The 19,463-nt window shown below is 42.6% G+C and overlaps 1 protein-coding gene across 5 annotated transcripts in view; it reads right to left on the reverse strand.

Annotated features, from left to right (window-relative positions):
- The window catches only part of NUP93 (nucleoporin 93), a 122,648-nt gene that overhangs the window by 43,472 nt on the left and 59,713 nt on the right, over positions 1-19,463 (reverse strand). For all 5 annotated transcript variants that reach the window (XM_037877557.2, XM_043525981.1, XM_043525979.1 and 2 more), the window contains 2 exons: positions 8,673-8,735; positions 4,142-4,270 (listed from right to left, as the gene is read on the reverse strand). In XM_037877557.2, coding sequence (XP_037733485.1) covers positions 4,142-4,270; positions 8,673-8,735 — 192 coding nt within the window. The remainder of the gene's footprint in view (positions 1-4,141; positions 4,271-8,672; positions 8,736-19,463) is intronic.

Below are 19,463 nucleotides of genomic sequence, written 5' to 3' on the forward strand. Positions count from 1 at the left end.
CTGAGGGTCCCTGGAGCCCAAGTCCTTTCTTGGCGCCGCAGCCTCTCTTACCAAGGCCGGCGCGCTCCGCACCGAAGTGCTGGGCTTGGGGTCGCACACCACCTGGGGACGAAGGGCAGACTCCATTAAGAGCAATTTCAGCCTAAAGTCCCTCTCCTTCTTAGTCCTTGGGCGGAAGCCTCTGCAGATTTTGCACTTCTCCATCTAATGGGCTTCCCCCAAACACTTTAAGCAGGAGTCGTGTGGGTCTCCCTTTGGCATAGGCTTCGGACAGGACCCGCATGGTTTGAACCCCTGAGACCGAGGCATGCCCCGGACCCCGGGAGGGGAAACGCGGTGGAGGGGAAACCCCCAACTAAAACTTATCTAAACTAACTATGAACTACTAAAAACTAACTAATACTAAGTTTTCAACTATTTACCGGTACAAGAAAAGTCCACAAGGGGATGGCTTGCTGTAGCAAGAGAAGAGCTGCTCCAACGACCGTCACTGGTGGTAAGAAGAAACTGAGGAGGCAGCGGGTCGGCAGGGACCTATATACACCACCACGAAGGCGCGACTCCAGGGGGCTCCACAGCCGACTCAATGGATACCGCTAGGGGAAAAACCTTCCGACGACCGTGCACGCGGTGCGTACACATCTAACTTGGAATTGACAGGAGCAAGCACTCGAAGAAAAACAGCAGCATTACCTCTCCTAACTAAATTGGAAATTGGAGACAGCACTTTTAGGTTCATTTTAAGAAGTGGACACTAAAGTCAACAAGTTAACGTGGAAAAGGGCATTTGCTGCTCCCTGCCCCAAAATGGAATAATAGAGCACTGTGCAAGCTGTCATTTTATAACCAGCAACCTCAAAGAGCTATTCCTACTGTGAAATGGGGAAAGGGGGTCATTTAGGATTCTTCAGGGAGGAGGGCAGAGGTGATCAAATATTTAAAAGGTGAAGATTATAAAAGAAGAGTGAAAGACTAGCAGTTGATAAGGCAACATGTATTATGTTATCTTAAATGCAACAGTAGCAGGAAAAGAAACATAGGGAGAAAGTGTGTTGAATGAACTGGAGAAATATATACAGTATATGCACATCCACACCCTTATGTTTATGTAGTGTCCTACGATTTAAATGGTTTGTTCTGCTTTCATGACTCACATTTGTTTCTTCCTGCCAAGAATTTAGGTCTTTAAAAAGATTTTTCTGGGGCTGCAATATTTATTTTTCAAAAGTATCCATTTCCCAAAATTGCCATTAGACGGCACTGTCATCACACTTCTATTTTAAAATTAATTTTGCTCAACAATGCTGTCTTTTAAAAGGATTCTTCCTTTATTTGTACTCAGCCGAGCATTTACTTTCACTTGTGCACCAAACCGCATGCTTATAAAGATGCATTATTCATTAACCTCATATGCATATGAACATTTGTAAGCGGAAACCTGGGCAGACATTTTGTCAGCGCTCCAAATGGCTTGGCCAGTGGACAGTATATTACTGTGCAGGAGACCAGGATGGGAGAACACCCATCAAAATACTCACATTTTTGTGCAGTGCTGCCTGAAAGCATCATGAAGTCCTAGAATTCAGGGAATGTGAAGGCATGCTATACTGGGCAGAAGGAAGATTTAGAGCAGTAGTGCCTCTTCATCACTGCAGGAACGGGCTGCTTGACAGCAAAGCTTTACAACAGGAGGGGAGGATCGGGATAGAGCAAAAAGCAGCAGCTCAGAATGACAGGCCAAAAGAAAAGCCTAAGAACTAATGTGAACTGGCCTGATTACATGAGCAGTTCTGGAACACGCAACCAGGTTTAGGTGGGTAACACAAAAACCAAGATCTCCTCCTATTTCCCATGCAACATGTTTTTAGAGAGAAATAGTTGGCGGGTGGCGGGGTGAGAGGAGAGGTGGGATTCAGAAGCAAGTTCTGTGCTGGCTTCTTTGAATTATAAGCTTTGCCTGTTAATTGGTCTTATTTCCATGAGTAATGTACTGGTATTGCAGTCTGCCTAAACTGGCTTGCCCAAAGCCTGAGAACTGGCTCACTGGCTGGCTTGCCTCCTGCTGTGTTTGGATCTGTGCCTTTTCAACTGATTCTGCATCTCCAAAGGATATCAATTAAGCCTCTGCTATACTCTACATGCTGTGTCTGTTTGTGTCACACACACACACAAATCTTATTTGACTGGAACAAGGCTTTAGAAGAACAACCTGCTGTGGGGGGCTTAGATAACCGGCTTTTAACACAGTAGATGCACTTCAAACCTCTCAGACCTTTGACTTCTCAAGGCAAGGACTGGAATATATCAAGGATTTTAAATGCTCTTGAAATGACACACTGATACCACAAGAGCTTTGAAGGGGAGAGTGGAGTTTAGACACTGGATCTGCACTATCATTCTATAAAACTCATTCACTAAAATTATTGGGGGGAAATCTCTTTCCACCAGTGTGCACTCTGTGTCTCAAGTGCTTTGGATGGGCTTAGTGTCCATTTTGATATCGAAGACGTCGGAAGACAAGATTTGGCATAATCAGAGCAGTCCGTTGGGCTACTAATTACAGTATCCAGCTTTGGCCAGCAGCCAAGAGCTGATGCTTCAAAGAAAAGCAAAAGAAAACTTCAAAATATCTCTCTCGCACTCAAAATTAAGATGCTGGAAGACACCAGAATAGCTTCGGCATCTACAGACTCCCATGTCGCAAGACAATGGGATGGTCTTGCCTAGCTTTAAACGAGTTTAGCCTACATTATTTGCCATTCCTAATACAGCAAAGCTGGTGCCTGCAGGGAAGCCACAGTAAAGCATTAGTAAAATACCTTCCAGGGGGAGGGTGTTTCCATAAAAAGCAATGTATTAACCGGATTAACCTATATTTAAGAGATCAGCAATCAAAGAGGAACATTTCATTCACAACTTTTAATTATTTCCAAATCCCCATACAGACCATAGCCCATTAACTCCAGTATTTTTTTTTTTTTAAAATACCACCCCGCAGTTTGCAGTGCCATAAATGGCTCCAGGGAGCAGCAGCTTTACAGGAGAGAGGAGAAAAAAGCAAGGCTAAAAAAACTGGGACTGTTTTCAGGCTTTTAAGCACAGTAATATGCTGCTTCTCCTCTTCAAGGTTATAGTTTTGCATGGAACAGTGGCTGGGGGGCTGGGATGTAACTGCACATTCCAGGGACATAGGTTGGCCTGGTGCTCCCAGCACAAAAGAAGTCGCCTTACCATAGCTTTGCGCTCAGCTGTGTACTGTTCTGCTCACAATGTGGAGGGGTGTTTTGTTTTTTGTTTTTGTTTTTTGGCGGGGGTGGGGGGAGAATATACTGGGTAATTGTTTGGGGTTTTTTTTAATTTGCACATAAGTATGTATCCAGCTTTCCTTAAATGATTTTGTTACTCTTATTCATTTTAATTAATCTGCATTGAACAAACATACAGATGAGGACTCAGAAGCATAAAACACCAACCTCCATAGAAAATGGCACCTTCAATAGGAGTCCAAGCTGTGACATTTGCTGTTTGAAGCATGTGAATTAGAGGTGGCTTGCAGTTAAACTGGGCTCAGCACAGAGAAACTTGGAGGATAAAACTTTCCTGACCCAAATCACACTCCCACACTTCTCCGTTCATTTGGTTTCTCCATGTCAGCCCATGCCAAATCAAGCAAGTGAATGTAGCTGCCCCCCTTAGGTAGAAGGAATATCATCTATCTAGGCTGGTACAAGATGATATTGGAGAGATATAGGATAAGAGTAAGGTTTAGACACTACCCACAGTTATACTCAGGCAGCTCCAATGACTTCACCAGAACTGCCTTGGCATTACTGCAGGCAAAGTTCTCCCCAATGGTGTTGATGGGATCAATGTGTCTAACAAGTTCCAGCCTGTGTAAGCTGTTGCATAATAAATGGGAATAACAATAAGTGTTCTACTGTTCACTGAGTAAATAAAAATCATTTTAAGAAGTCCTAGTCGCTTCAGAATTCACTAGAGATTTTAAATAAATACCACCACCTCTCTTTTTTCATACAATCATATCTGTACAATAATCGCCATTGAATTCAGCAACACCGGATACTAGCGGTGAGTGTACTGTATAGAACCACGCACAATGTTGATCAAATTTCAGAAATACCTCATTTTCCTGGGTAAAGTCAAGAGCATCTTCTCCTGAAGCAAGAAGCGTATGAAGGATCCTTTGTTTCACCTGTTCCCATTCGACCAGCATTGATTCTCGGTGGTACTCTTCAGCCATACCAAAGGTCTATTAGCAGAGAAAAAATAAAAGCTAAAGAACACATAGAAATACCAAATAGTCTCTGAAGGACAATATAAATTATAACCACTAACTAGTTCTGCTGTAAGTAAAGCACAGACAGGAATCGAAAGACAAGAAAAACATTAACTAGTTCAATGAATACTGAGAGAGCCCTAGAGCCATTGTCCAGCAGGAAATAATTTAGAAGGTATTACTATTCAGATTTTTGGTGATTCAAACACAAGTGAAGGGTAGCAAAATGAAGCCATTTTAACACGTGTCTAGCTCTGTAAAATGAGTGCCTTGCACAATCAAGCCCTGCTCCTGGTTGGAGCCTCTAGGCACTACTGTAACACAAATAACATTACCAGGTTTGCATTCAAAGATGTACATTACTGATGCAACACAGAGAGCAATCTGAGGTTCATTCCATCTCTACCAGACACACCACAGGGAATTGGTTGAACTCCCAACTTTCATCAGTTGGTGCCAACTGCAGCTTCTGCTGCCAAAAAGTCTGGAGTAGAAATACAGATGATGCAGTATTTGTTCACAGACCTGCCTTACCAAGGGAGGAAAAGATTTCTTATAATCTTAACTACAGGTTTAATTTTGTATCAGATTGTCCAATTAAGTGGAAGTAGGGGAATCCGATGAAGTGAGCTGTAGCTCACGAAAGCTCATGCTCAAATAAATTGGTTAGTCTCTAAGGTGCCACAAGTACTCCTTTTCTTTTTGCGAATACAGACTAACACGGCTGTTACTCTGAAACCAGTCTGCAAAGTCTGCTCCACTTTTAGGTTTCAAGGAGCATTTGAAATGGCCTTGTGTATTCACTTTCTGCATGGAATACCACCAGTAAGGAATGGGTTGATCCTCCTTGCTCCGTCAGATGCAGGTAGCTCCAACCCTCTACCCTACAGCCACCTCACATCACTGATCAAACACTTCCTCGGTATCCAATACTATTAGATAGCTAATAGGAAAACTGGCAATAAACACAACTAGAACTGCCCACTTTGCATCTCAAAACCTTGTCCAGGGTCAAGTAGAAGCTGGCTGCTCCACACCATTAGTGCTGAAAGGTGAATTCAGTACGGAGATGAAGGGGATACAGCTCGGAGGCCCCCACCCGACCGTGCCCTGCTCCAGACCTACATCTCAGCCAGGGTAACTCCCATTTTGGGCAGTCCATCCATTTGCTGGGTGCCCATTAGTGAGGGAGGAGATGACAACACACCTCTTTCTGGGGTAACGAACAGCTGCAGGTGACAGGCTAGGTAAAAGGGATCTGCTCCGAGGCCATTATGCCATCCCCACACTGCCACCATCATCTGATGTGCCTTTTTACAGGCATATCTGCCACCACACTGCATTATACTCCAAGCTAGGGAGACTGGGAGGTAGGGGCAGATCCAGGTTCTTCTGGGGAGCGAGGTGCTAATGCTTTTTCAGTATGGAGGCAGAGCTATGTGTCACTCAGTGTGAGAAGCCAGCCCATTCCAGACTAGGGTGGGGGCCCTCCCACACGGAAACAATAAAGAGTGACGTGAATGAAATCTGCACCTAGGACTATTCCTTCAGGCAACCTTCCCTGTCCCACTTCCTTCTCTGTTCTTGACTTTAGAATAAATCCAAGGTTTCTAGGTCAAATTTGTTCTATCTACTTTGAAAAGACCAGTCTCTCTATTAGACAACTAGTTTTGGTGGGCTCTTGGGCAGTCTCGTTAAAATAAAGGTTTCACTGTATTATTACAAATCTAAAAGACATAGCATGAAAGAGAGATGCATGTTTAATGCCCCTGTTTTATTTGGAGGCTTTTATGGGATACTCCTCATTTTTCAGGAAGCAGGCTGAAGACATCGGGCCTGAAGAATTTAAAAACAAAAAAAATCAGGGAAGAGAGCTCAAAATTCCGGATATCTAAGTGGCATATTATGTGTTTGTATAGCGCCTAGAACAACAGGGCCCTGATCCTGACTAGGGCCTCTGTCTTATAAACAACATACAGAATGCAGGGACTGTATTCCATCTGCTTGTGGGGGGAATCACTGCAGATGATAACAGAACCACCACTTGGCCTGCTGAAGACCTAGAAGCTATAAGAAGAGATACTTTAGGACTTAATTGACTCTTCTTGTGGGGGAGGAGATTGGATTCCAGGGCAGACGTGGCATTGGAATTCAATGAGCTAGGCTTCACAGCAAAAACACTTCCCACTTTCTGTCACCTGCTTGCCAGGCTGGGAGTGCCGTGGCAGCATCTCATGCAGGAGTGGAGCTCATAGATGCTAAGGCAGCCCACCTTAACCTTGGCCAGGAGAACAGTATGCAACATGGGGCACTGGACTATGGGCAGGTGTTGTCGGAGGAGCCACGGAACATTGTGAGAAACACAAATAGGCCCTGGTGAGGCGTGGAAAGCAATGATTAACGGTCCGAAAGTGCTAAACACCTGCTACTCACATGGAGTTCATGCTCAGCACCTTTCAAGGACAGTCCCTAAGTTGCCCTGTTCTCTTAGCCTTTCCAAAATTCAAGGAAGTAAACAGGACCACCTTATCTTGGAAGCAAAGATAGTTTACCTCTAAAGTGACTAAACTGATGAGACGCTGAGCCCTTCAGATATGACTTTTAAACTCATGGAAGGACAGGAGTTTGCTCACTATTCCTTCAGCAACAGCACTAGAGAAGAGATGCTGCTTCATTGCAGTCCCATTCAATATTGGTGTGATGGTGACAAGTAGCCATGAACAAATGAGACAGGAAATAAGCCAACATCTTCATTAGCTCCAGATAGAGAGGAGATTATCTTAGATCAGGGGTAATCAATTTTTTTTTTGTCAAGGTTCAAATTTCTTGGTCAAGGTACAGTCAAGGTCCAAAGAAAATAACAATAATAATGATAAGTAAATAAAAAGATTTCACGGTCTGTTCAAAAGCATCTGGCAGTCTGGATTTGACCCGCCGTCTGCCTATTGACTATCCCTGCCTTAGCCCTGGCCTACACTGGGGGTGGGATCAATCTAAGTTACGCAACTTCAGCTATGTTGTTCAGCTGAAGTCGACATACTTAGATCGACTTACCGTGGTGTCTCCACCGCGGTGAGTCAACTGCTGCTGCTCCCCATCAACTCTGCCTGTGCCTCTCGCGGAGCTGGAGTACAGGAGTCGACGGGAGAGCGCTTGGGGGTCGATTCATCACGTCTAGACTAGACGTGATAAATCGATCCCCACTGGATCGATCACTACCTGCCAATCCAACAGGTAGTGAAGACATACCCTTAGATCTCACTTCCTTTCCCTCATCCAACTCTCTCTCTTTCTCAGACACACACAATTTTGCACTGTGGTGTGTGACTAAATGTTTTGGTTGGCTGCACTAATTTTTTTCCATCTTATTATGGCCCAATATTGGGATACTGTCAATTGGAAAAAAACGCAACAGTATATATGATTTCATAAAAGGCCATTTGACAGCCAACATTTAATTGCGGTGCCTGCGTACGAGTAGATCATGAGACTTTTGTTTCTTCCTTATTGTATAATATTAAATACTCTTATGTAGTCAGGACTGGATCCAGCTAGGCTCCATATTTCCACTGTAGCGTCATTACCTTTATGATTAAACAGAAATTCCAATTAGGTTTTTAAACAAGCGTTTTGAGTGTTTGTGTGTATATGGAAACACAGTGCTGCAATATTTTTGCATACAGCTTCAGTGAATATCATATTTATATAAAAAGAATTTAGCTCTGAACATTTACCCACTAAAAACAAACCATTTAATAAGGATGCTGCGAATGTTGTATATACACAATAGTTAAATCTCATAGCACCATTGCTTGCTGGACTCTGAACACAAGTACTCACTGTATGTAGAGAACTTCACAACTCAGCATATTGACGTGTAAATTGAGACATGCTTACAGTGAATTCACTGCATATTGTCCTTTTACGGAAAGTTATCATCTTGGGAGTCTGCTATCTCCCCAAGACATTTCTTAATAAGTAAGGATCAGAGTGTTTTTCAGTGTCACAAAGAGGACGTTGCCACTTTAATAAAGAGGTTCTAATGTCCAATACTCTGTGTTGTGTGTGTGTCTCAGATCTATTGTCAAACCCATAATGGCTAACCCACTTGTTAACAGAATTACCACATTCTCAAAATCAAACTCATTATACTGCAAGGACTTTCTGAAAGTACAGTTTCAAAGGCTATGTACACAAAAACAAATTCTACTCTATTCATAGAGCAAAGAATAAGTAGTACTAGCCATTTATAATTGTTCCATACACTGTGAAAGAATCAAGAGCTTTTAAATTTTGTCTGTTTATCAAAGACAGCACTTGATTTGTGGAAATGTTCTTTGGGATTTTATTTTTTTAATACTCCTTTCCAACTTACCCTTTTCCTGGACTCTTCAATGGCTGACAGCAAAGCATTATCTTTTTCATTCTTCAGGAATCCCTAGGGAAAGCAGAAATACAGTTTTGGTTGAAAATCAGCCTTACATCAGATGCACACTGCACTACTCAGCTCTTTCAACTTTAAAGAAGTGCTAACAGCTTCCTCCCCAGTCCACCTCTGAGGAGTTTAAAGGTCATTTTATTTCACCCAAGGAACAGTAAGATGCCCATAAAGCTCAATGTGAAAATGAAAATACATTAATCCCCTGTTTTAATATGCATTAAATCCTAGTGAAGTGTCCTGCCTCTATTCTTTTATCTCTCTGTCCCAGCAACTGCTTCCTCTCGCTCTCCATTTGAGGGAACCGGGATGAAAGCTTGTTAGAGCGATAAGCTAAGATAAGATTGTTGGACGCTAGTAAGTAAAGAAGGTTTGGACTTCACAGCTTCAGGCAAGGGCAGAGTTTTAGAGGCCAACTGGAAAGCATGAGTAAGAGCTTACGGAAATTAGTTGCAAATGGGTAAAATGACTAAACAGTTGAAAAACACTCTGGAAAAGTTTGCAAACAGTCTCTTCCCTCCTCCCCCCAGCATGCCATAAAAAAGGGGATTTAAAAAAAAATCTATTTAGATTTTTTACTCAAACATGGCTGGTTTAGGTTAGCAAAACATGCAAGCCATTGCAGTTAACACCTTGCCTGCACCTGCATGTTATTTTTGTTACTCTTCATCAGCAAGAACATGTTGTATTTCAAAGATTTGGTGTGGATCTCATTCATTACCTTCAGAAGCAAGCACTAAGACCAACCAAGATGCCTTTATTAGACCAGAATTCACATATCTTTATTTTGTAATTTTTCTGTGATGTATCTCCAATTACCAAATCATCCAGGTTTGTTATCCCTGGGCTTGGAGTCAACTCATTAGTAAGCCTTAAAAAAAAAAAAAAAAAAACACCCACCAACTTTCATTTCCGCTAAAACTATCAATTATAATGACTGATAAAATAGGAATAACTTCAAACTGTGTGTTAATTGAAGAAAGCTCTCAGATTAAGAGTAGGAGTTCAGCATGTTGTACCTTTGATGTTATATGCACTAATTATAAGGAATATGTGGTTGCAGAAGCACCTAGTGGTCCCAATCAGGAATCGGAATCCAATTGTGTTATGCACTGCACACACACACACACACACACACCAAAAAGATGGTCCCTGTCCTGCAGATCTTACAGACTACCAGTACCACTCCTTATTCCCATACTAGTGCTGATGGGCTCCTGAGGGTGCTGAACTTCCTCAACTCTCACTGACTTCCATGGGATAGGACAGCACTCAGTTTCACACATGCTTGAGCCCTTAACGGAGGATATCTGCCATAGGCACTACACAAGCAAAGCCGTGCACAATGTGACAGAGTGGAGGGCAGTTTTATACGATCTTGAGTGCTACATTTTTAATTTTGGGGGGTGTGCATTTTTTTAATACAAACATGGCACTGACTCTGGGTGATAAGTCACACACTGGCGCTACAGATCCAGAGCTATGTGCATGCGTGCACAGCGTAACAAGTTTATGTATTACAGTCAGACAATTGCGATATAAGTCATACATGCACAGATAACCAGAAGGTGAAGCCTGGTTTTTCAGTTCTCCCAAAAATCCAGGCCTGAATCAGTTTAGCAACTAGAGAACTCTTTAGCTGATAACAATAACAGGGTCCCTATTCTCTGTGCCCCAAGCCACTTGACGGCAGCATTGCACAGACAGCCCATGCAGGTGACGTATGTTTTGCCTTTATTGAATGATTTAAAAAAAAAATGAAAAAAAATTGAGCACCAACGCTGGATGAATTTCAAATTCTAAAGATAAATCAAAACAGATGATCCTTGTGTGCTGCCTTTGAACTGTAGGGTTGGGGACTACCCCTACAGCTGTCAGTGACAACCCTAGTCACCTACTGACTGGGACAGGACTGAATCTTTGATTGGCTCCTCTGCTAACCCCCACCTTCCAAGATCACTAATCAATAAGGTTTGCTGGCATCTTCAGGGGGTCATTCCTTGAGCACTTCTCTCTTAAATGTAAGCGCCTTCTGAGCAATAACGCTCGTCTCTAACAAGCAGGGCCTCTAGGATATCAAGGCTCTTTGTCCAGTATACCAAGCAGGGGACAAGTTTCCCCTCCTGCCAGGAGGATGCTGATGTTACAGAGAATGTCACATGCCTCCTGTGCCACATGTTGCTGTTCATTTTTCACAGAGAAAATCCTTCCTCCGAGACCCAGAGCTGCAGGTTTCTGGATGGGATGGAGCCGAAGGTGCTGAGTATAACCCTGGAGATCCCAGGTCCCTGTGACTCTCGATGAGGCTGCTGTCTAGTTCTCCTGTGACGAATGAACTCTCTTTGAGGAGTGGCAGACGGAGCTGTATCATGATGTAATGGAGAAGAATTATGCACTCCGCACCTCACTGAGTAAAGCTCAACTCTCCTCCTTTCACTGGGCACTCCGTGAACTCAGATGTCCAGGGCCTATTCTAGAGCCTGCGACTCCCCTGAGAATGGCCACCAGCGCAGAAGGGAGGACATCATTGATTTCATGGGGGAAAGTGGTTACTGTGATATGAGCAGAGCTCAGGATATTGCCCTCAAGGGAGGTGATGTGAGAGATGGGATGACTGCTCATGTACCTGGCTAAGAAATAAGGTGCAATTTTTTAACAGTGAGGGTAATTAACCAATGGAACAGTTTACCTGTGGATGTAGTGGATTCTCTGCCATGAAGTTTTAAAACAAAGACTGGAAGTCTTCTAAAAGATATGCTCTAGCTCAACCAGAGGTTGTGGGCCTGACAAAGAGTTTATTGGGTGAAATTCGATGGCCTGCGTTATGCAGACTATATGGCCATAGTGATCCTTTCTGGCCTCAGAATATATGGTTCTATTAATTTAAAAACCCGGAATAAACCTCGCAATGCCTAACCTAAGAAAACAGATTTGTTTTAAAATGAAGATGTACCTCATGTTAAACTTTAGGTCTGGAACATGACAATCACTTTTTAAATTAAATGGAAGCTAATCATTCAACTTCTGAAGGGGGAGCTTCCAGCAGCTGCTGTTGGAATGAATCCCAGCTACTTAATTCATGCTTTGTTTTAACAAAAATAAGTTCTGGCACTTGTTACATATGGGTCTGTAACCAGAACTGGTATACATTAAAAACGTAAAGGATGACCACCTATTACTACTACTTATTCCTTATATGTTGATTACATTGCCACCTAGTGGCAATAGGTTTTTTGTTTTAAGCACAGATTAATATTTGCATGTACTGTATCTGCTTTGAGGAAACTCCTCTCTGGAACCAGGGAGGATGGTAGGATCGGGATGCAAGTGGGACAGGGGGTGAGAGATGCACTCCATAAATATTAATTAATTTTTTTTCATAACACTCCTGTGAGATGAGGGGGTGGCATTATACCAATTTTACAGCTGGGGAACTGAGGCACAGATTTTGAGATCTAGTTTTCACTAATTTTGTGTGCCAATTTGAGACACCTAAGACCTGATAATTCAGAGTACATAGCATTACATAACACTTTTTATGTGCAAAGCACAGCTCCCATTGATGTCAGCTGCAGCTGTGCTCAACCCTTCTGCAAATCAGACCCCAGCATACCAAGTCAGGGCCATAGAAAAAGAGGAACACACAACTAGTGACAACCTGTGAAAAGTTAGGTTTAAGTGACTTGACTAGCATCACACAGGAATGTTGTGGCAGAGGCAGGGATAGAATCCAGTTCTTGTGGGCAGCATTCAGTTGCCTTAACTATGAGACCATGCTTTGACTTCCAGCAATCCTCTGCCTCATTCACTACACACCTTCCAACTTCTGCAACAAAAAGAAGCAGGGGACCTAAGGACAATGGACTCCTTCACTACTCAACCTTGATTCATCCCCCAGAGCACGTCCATCCTGTGGGCTGAATCAGACAGTGGTCCTCTGGAAAAAATACAATGTGATCATGTAATTCAGGATCATATCACAATGCATACACACCAGGGGGATGAATTAAGATTGCTTTTGAGTGCTTGATTTTGCAACCTTAATAATGTTATTTTAACGTAATTTGTGTGTGAACACTTTCATAGAATTTTAAAACAAGCAAATTGAAGAACAGAAATTCCATCATGTGGCAAATCTGACACCCACATGGGTCATCAGCAGGGTTGGAACTTTAGATTTACTGCAGAGGTCTCTGCTACTTGAGCTAATAAAATAACTGATACCAGAAGTAGGTTATCTTCTATGAGAGCCAGCATTTAAGTGGGATGAGACACTCTGCCAATAGGTTTCACAAGTATTCACGGACAGCAGAGGAATCGTAAGACACTGGAATCTTGGGTTCCATTCCAGACTCTGTAGAAGGGTGCCCTCTAGTGGCTATGGACCCCTTCTCTCCTGTCCCCTTCCTCTCTCTTCCCCACCCCAGCTCCTCATACCATTTCCCCATTCTCCTCACCTACCAGCCCCAGGCTCCAATACTCATATTTGTCATTCCAGTCTCCCCCCACCCCTCAATACAAGCCCCTCCCCAGGTCCAGCTTTCTTCCCTTCTGCATCCGTAGCAGGTTGCTTCCTCCTTCTCCTCACTGCCTGGGTATGAGCATGGGCATTATGACAGCACAAGAAATATAGGTTTCAGAGTAACAGCCGTGTTACTCTGCAAAAAGAAAAGGAGTACTCGTGGCACCTTAGAGACTAACCAATTTATTTGAGCATAAGTTTTCGTGAGCTACAGCTGCATCCGATGAAGTGAGCTGTAGCTCAAGAAAACTTATGCTCAAATAAATTGGTTAGTCTCTAAGGTGCCACAAGTACTCCTTTTCTTTTTACAAGAAATATAGTCTCCCTGATCTCAGTTCTGATGCCCAGCCCTCAGCAGCCCAGAGCTGCATTTGCAGGGAAAGCCCTGCTCAGTCCCCTGGAGCACCAGGCTGCAGAATACCCAGTGCAGGAGGGATTCTTCAGGGAATTTAGCTGTGAAGCTCTAACAGGTCTCAACTGAGCATGTACAAACTGTAATTTTTCTAAGGCTCATAACTTGGCCATGACACCAAGGCCATCACTCTGCCAAATTTCAGGTCCCTGAGATGGGGGTGCTAGATCTATTCAAAGAAAAGTTTGCCAGCATTTTATAATGTGGGCAAACCAATGTATTTTCTCTACCCTTGTTCTTAGAAATGGCTGAACCATTTTGGCTGAAATTTTCAAAGAAAAACAAACAATGAGCCCAAAGCAGACACATGGCACAGAAAAATTCAGCCCAATTTATTAAAGTTCAGCATGGTTACAAGTTTCTGAAAACAGGGTCTTATAATGGAAAGTGCTGGACTGCCTTGATAGTATGCAGTGCTCTGAGCCCTGCCTATAATAATCCAGCCTCATTTTTGGCCACTTTACAGAGTAATGTAGTTATTGTCTCTGGTCAAAAATAATCTCTAATCCGGTCCTAAAAGTTAACTTGTAAATTAACATGAGAAGTGGATAAGACTTCAGGGTAGAGACGACATGATCTATTCTGAGGCACCAGTGACCACTTTCCTAGGTAATAGTAAGCTCTTCTACCATAATAACTGACAGTAAAATAAGGTTTTTCTAGAATTTACAAAAAACAAAAAACAAAACCCCAAACCTTGGTTTGCAAGGCATTATCTTCTCAGGAGGTGGCGTAAGAGGTTATTTTTTACAGCTACACCTAGAACTCCAAGAAGTCATAAAGCTTGAACATCTGTGCCACTTGATTACTCTCTCAAAGCTTGAAATCATTTGATGTCTGTTAGTTTTATTGCCTTCGTTGTCTGACAGGAAGGCTGAAACGACTGTAGTCAGCACCTTCCTGCTCACGTTTGAATCCCAGAAAGAAAGTGTTTCAGTAAATAATTAATTATTGCTGAGAAAGGGCATGTGTGGTCTCACTGGTCTCCTTTGGATAAAGGACTGAAAGTCTCTTTCATTTACTGCAATAAATAAGGTTAGTAGATTCTCACCTAGCTGGTGGAAGGATCTTAATTACTTCCACCAAACAGGCCATACTTTTAATACTTGCTCTCAGTATTCTAGCCCTCCGAGGAAGCAAATGTTGCCAACTCAGTGAACTGGGGCATTTTATGGGATGGCAAAGCTTCCTTTTTCACTGGCATGGGAAGAAAGGAAAAAAAACTAAACAGTCTGTGACCTTTTTTCCCTCCCAACTGTGTTAAACACAGTAGCTTTCGGCCAGTTATAGATTCTTAAAATAACTGGATTTTGAGTATATTGAAATTTTTTCAGGTAAATGGTGGGAGAGAAAAGTTATATAGTGGGCAACAGAGCCACTCTTCAGTGGTGGCCTCTATACATTGACGATGGAAGATCCAGATGAAGCATCTTGTTTTATTTATAATTATTTCTATTTGCAGTGGTTTGCTTTAGTTAAGAAAGAATCGGAAAACTATTTGAATATACTAGCATTGGTATGCCTTGACATGCTTTACTTTCAAGGATAGCTCACTCTGGAAACATGGAATGTACAGCAAAACTGCCTGGAGGTTACTGAAACAATACGAGGCCCTGCTATATATAACGAATTGTCTATCATTATTGGTTACGCCTTCGCTGGTTTTATGACAGATGGGTTTAGCGTAACATGATATGGTGTGGCCATGCCCCTATAAGTAATTCTGTGCCTCTGCAGAAGATGAGGACTTTCCAGAGTAGCATATGCAGTGCTCGGGCTTTGCTCAGGCTCCTCTCACATTTCCAAGGTCACACACCCTTTGGGAGTTTTTGCAGATCTTTTGAGGTCTTTTGCATTGTGGCTGATATAGCAGCAAAGCAAATACGGTAGACACTCAGAGTTAGGAACACCAAGGGAATGCAGGTCATAACTCTGAAATCTTTGTAACACTAAACAAAACATTTTGGTTTTTCTTTTAAAAGTTTACAACTGAACATTGACTTAATACAACTTTGGAACTTTAATATGCAGAAGAAAAATGCTGCTTTTCACCATCTTAATTTAAATGAAACAAGGACAGAAACAGTGTCCTTATCTTTTCACAATTTTTTTTTTTAAAGCTTTCCCTTTATTTTTTTAGTGGTTTACATTTAACACAGTACTGTAAAATATTTGCTTTTTATTTTTTTTGTCTCTGCTGCTGCCAGATTGCATACTTCTGGTTCCAAAAGAGGTATGTGGTAGACCGGTCAGTTTGTAACTCTGGTGTTCATAACTCTGAGGTTCTACTGTAGGAAGCTTCAGCTTGTGCATAGATTTTGGACACAGGTACAGATTTTGGCATGCATACGAGGTATACTGTTTCTTCCAAAGTATCAAGGCAGCTCTCCTAGGATCTGCTGCCTGAGCCTGAAAGACCCAGCAAGCTTTATACAACTGATTTTCCTCTTAGGGAATTTTAGATGGTAGGATTATGATGGGGCAAAAGTAGATTCCACTGCCAAGGGCCCAATCTGGAAGTTCTTACTCACAACAAGCTCCCAGTTAAGTCTGAAATTAGAATAAGTGGGCACCAGAAGTCCAGTGGAAGTTGTGTGCAAGTAAGGAGTGGATGGTCAAGTCATAAGTTAGAATGCATGGATAAGTGAAGAAGGAAGGTAGAACAGGGCTCACCACACTGTATAGAGCAATGTCTTGAGTATAAATTGTTCAACAAACGCACACCTTGCAAATGAGTTGGTCTTTGTGGAGGGAACATGTCCGTGGCTCAATGGTAGAACAGATGTTCTCAATGGAGAACCGTAATGAGGCCTACCTCTTCTACCCTTAAATTAGACAATGAGAGGTGAAGGATAAAGTTAGCACTTCAGGGCTTAGCAGAATGGAAAGCTGGCAGAGTTTGAGAAAGGCAGCTGAGCTTGTCAAACTGCAAATAAGCATTAGTTCCCTGTCATTATGTTTATGCTAGGAAATCCTGCAGGAATTTCTGAAGTGGGAAGAGATTTCCATTATTGATTGAGCTGAAAGAAGGCAACAGAGCACACTGGAAATATTCATATTTCTAGGGTTACCATACGTCTGTATTTTCCCGGACATGTCCAGCTTTTTGGTTCTTAAATCGCCATCCGGGAGGAATTTTTAAATATCTAAAAACGTCCAGGATTTTGCCATTATTATTTTTCCCCAAAGAAGAGTTGATCATTCAAGAAAGAGAGTGAATGTTGATCACTCAAGAGAGTGCCCGCTTTCCCCCCCCTTGCTCCCAGCGCTTGCGCCGCAAAGCAAGCGGGGGGGGGGGGGAGGTAAGGAGGGGAAACACGGCGCGTTCAGGGGAGAAGGTGGGGCTGTGCAGGGATTTGGGGAAGGGGTTGGAATGGGGGCACGGAAGGGGTGAAGTTGGGGCGAGGTCGTGGGCAAGGGGCACAAGCAAATACCCTCCCTCCCCCACCCCCCGTGGAGTGTCCTCTTTTTGAATGTTCAAATATGGTAACCTAATATTTCCCCTCAGTCAGGAATCAGCTACTAGGTATCAGAGGGGGTAAACATTTTGAAGTTTAAGGGGTAAAATGTAAGGGTCAATAATCATTAAACAGAACGCTACACTGATAAACTGAAATAGTTTGCTCTCAAGGGAGATTTATTGCTCTTTTGGCTGCATTCTTAGAGGTTGGCAACCAGTTCCCCATCGCCACCACGTCTAAGAGCGCCATGGGATGGTGGGTCATATTTAATTCATTTTAAATTGAAGGTCAGAGAATAACATACGTTTTGCAGTGGTTAGTATTTCAAACATATTCCAACTCAGGCACAAATGCCACTCAATCATTCTGGTCACAGGGATGGTCCTAAAGATACGTTACGTGCCTTTTTTTTTTTTTTTTTTTTTTTTTATTAAAGCAAAGCAAAACTATGCAACACTGCTTCAAGCAAGTTGAATTTTGCAAGGCTACTTTAATATATATTTTAATGTGTGTTAATTCACTACAGACTAAGAGGACCACAGAAATTATTCCTACAGCAACAAAATGCTGTACAGAGAGCTGACATATACCCACAGTAACCTATTTTTCGTATAGCGGCAGAATTTCTTGCTGGGTAGTTACGCAGAGAACTAAGTGTTCAAACTCAGCAGGGGGCAGCATACATTGCAAAACTAAAAAAGGGATACTGCCATTTGCCAGGAAGGCTGTTCAAGGAGGCTGCATGCTGTTTAGAAGCCGCAGGTTGCAACTTTTGCTTTAAAAGGTGGCATCAGGTGGAGCAGGACCTCTCTGCCCTTCTGTCAGGGTATCACTGATGTAGTGCTCAATTTTAAACGCAGCCTTTAATCTCTGTGTTGCACAGTGAGCCTACAGCAAATATTTACAAGCAAATTGCTCCATGCTGTAGATTAGTGCCTGCAATGAGACATCTTTGCTAGTACTGTTTTAACCATTTTAGACAATCTGATCTGTGCTAGAAACAGAGTTTTCAGATGCAGCTATGCTGGGTTCTGTTGCAGTAATGTCATTACCACTTTTAGCTACAGCAGGGAAAGCTCTCGAAACTGCTGAAAGAACAGTTTCTCTTGAAGTTTGTAGATTCTCTTGATGTCTTTGCCACTGGAGTGGGGCAGATGGTGCATGATCTTTGGCTCTTGATGAAACCATTTGGATCTGGCAAATGGAGACGTGAAATGTTCTCCCCTGACAGACATAATGCCTCTAAGGTAAGGATAAGAGATATAAATTGGCATCATCTTGATGGGAGTGGAGGAGTTACAAGAAAAGGCTCCCTTTATGGTCTATTCTGCTAATAATGATTACTAACTTTGTGCCCTCTATCAATTACAGGTACAAATCACAGAATGCGTCTACTGGCTTTTTGAACACATGCAACGTGCATCCACAAATCACGTAGACCGGACATCTGCAGCCTATTACTGTTCCTGCAGTTGTATCTGAAAAACCAGGGACTATTTTTTGAAAATTTGGCCCACAGTCTACAGCGGGAATAAGATAGGATAGGAGATCACCATATGGGGATTGATACAGTAAGGCAGGATTCCTGAAAACGCTCTCCAGTTCCATCATCCTGAGAGTCAGAGTAAAGCTCCACAACTCACAACTTTGCACATAGGACGGCTCTAGGCATGTTACACAGATGCAGGCATGTCCACTGCTAGCGACAAGGTCACTGAACAAATAGTCACTCGTAAAGACTATAAAGAAATGAAAGACTAGGGGGAAAAGGATTACACTTAGACTAACTGTTTCACACAGATACGACAATGGCGAACTACAGTACATTGGATTTAGAAGAGGCAGGCAACGACCACATTTTCAGGGAGATGCACCAATTCAATCATGCTTCTCATTCTTGGTAACTTTCAAAGGAAGCAGGATGGGAAAAGAAATTTAAGTCCACATGTCAAAGAGACAAAGCAGACAGGGTTGAGCGACTAAGAGGGCAGCACAAGTAGGTTTACAATGGCTGCAAGGCACACAACAACTGAACTCTCTAGGTTGAGTAATGTCAATTGTCTGTTAGCTAACAGACTAACTATATTTCACACTGTTCTGCCACCTTCCATCTCCAGAAGGATCTCAAAGTGACGGACCATCATTAATCTTCACATTACCTTTGTGAAGGAGATAAGTGCGTAATGGCAGAGGCAAGAGTAGAACTCATAGCTCCTAACTCCCAGCCCTGTGCTTTCGCCACTAGATGACTTTTCAGCCCAGAGACAAACTTAATATTCTCTACTGATATTAAAGAGCTCCATTGTGCCATATGCGACAAATGTTAGTTTTCC

The sequence above is a fragment of the Chelonia mydas genome, chromosome 12 (genome assembly GCF_015237465.2).
Source record: "Chelonia mydas isolate rCheMyd1 chromosome 12, rCheMyd1.pri.v2, whole genome shotgun sequence".
In the NCBI taxonomy this organism is placed as follows: domain Eukaryota; kingdom Metazoa; phylum Chordata; order Testudines; family Cheloniidae; genus Chelonia; species Chelonia mydas.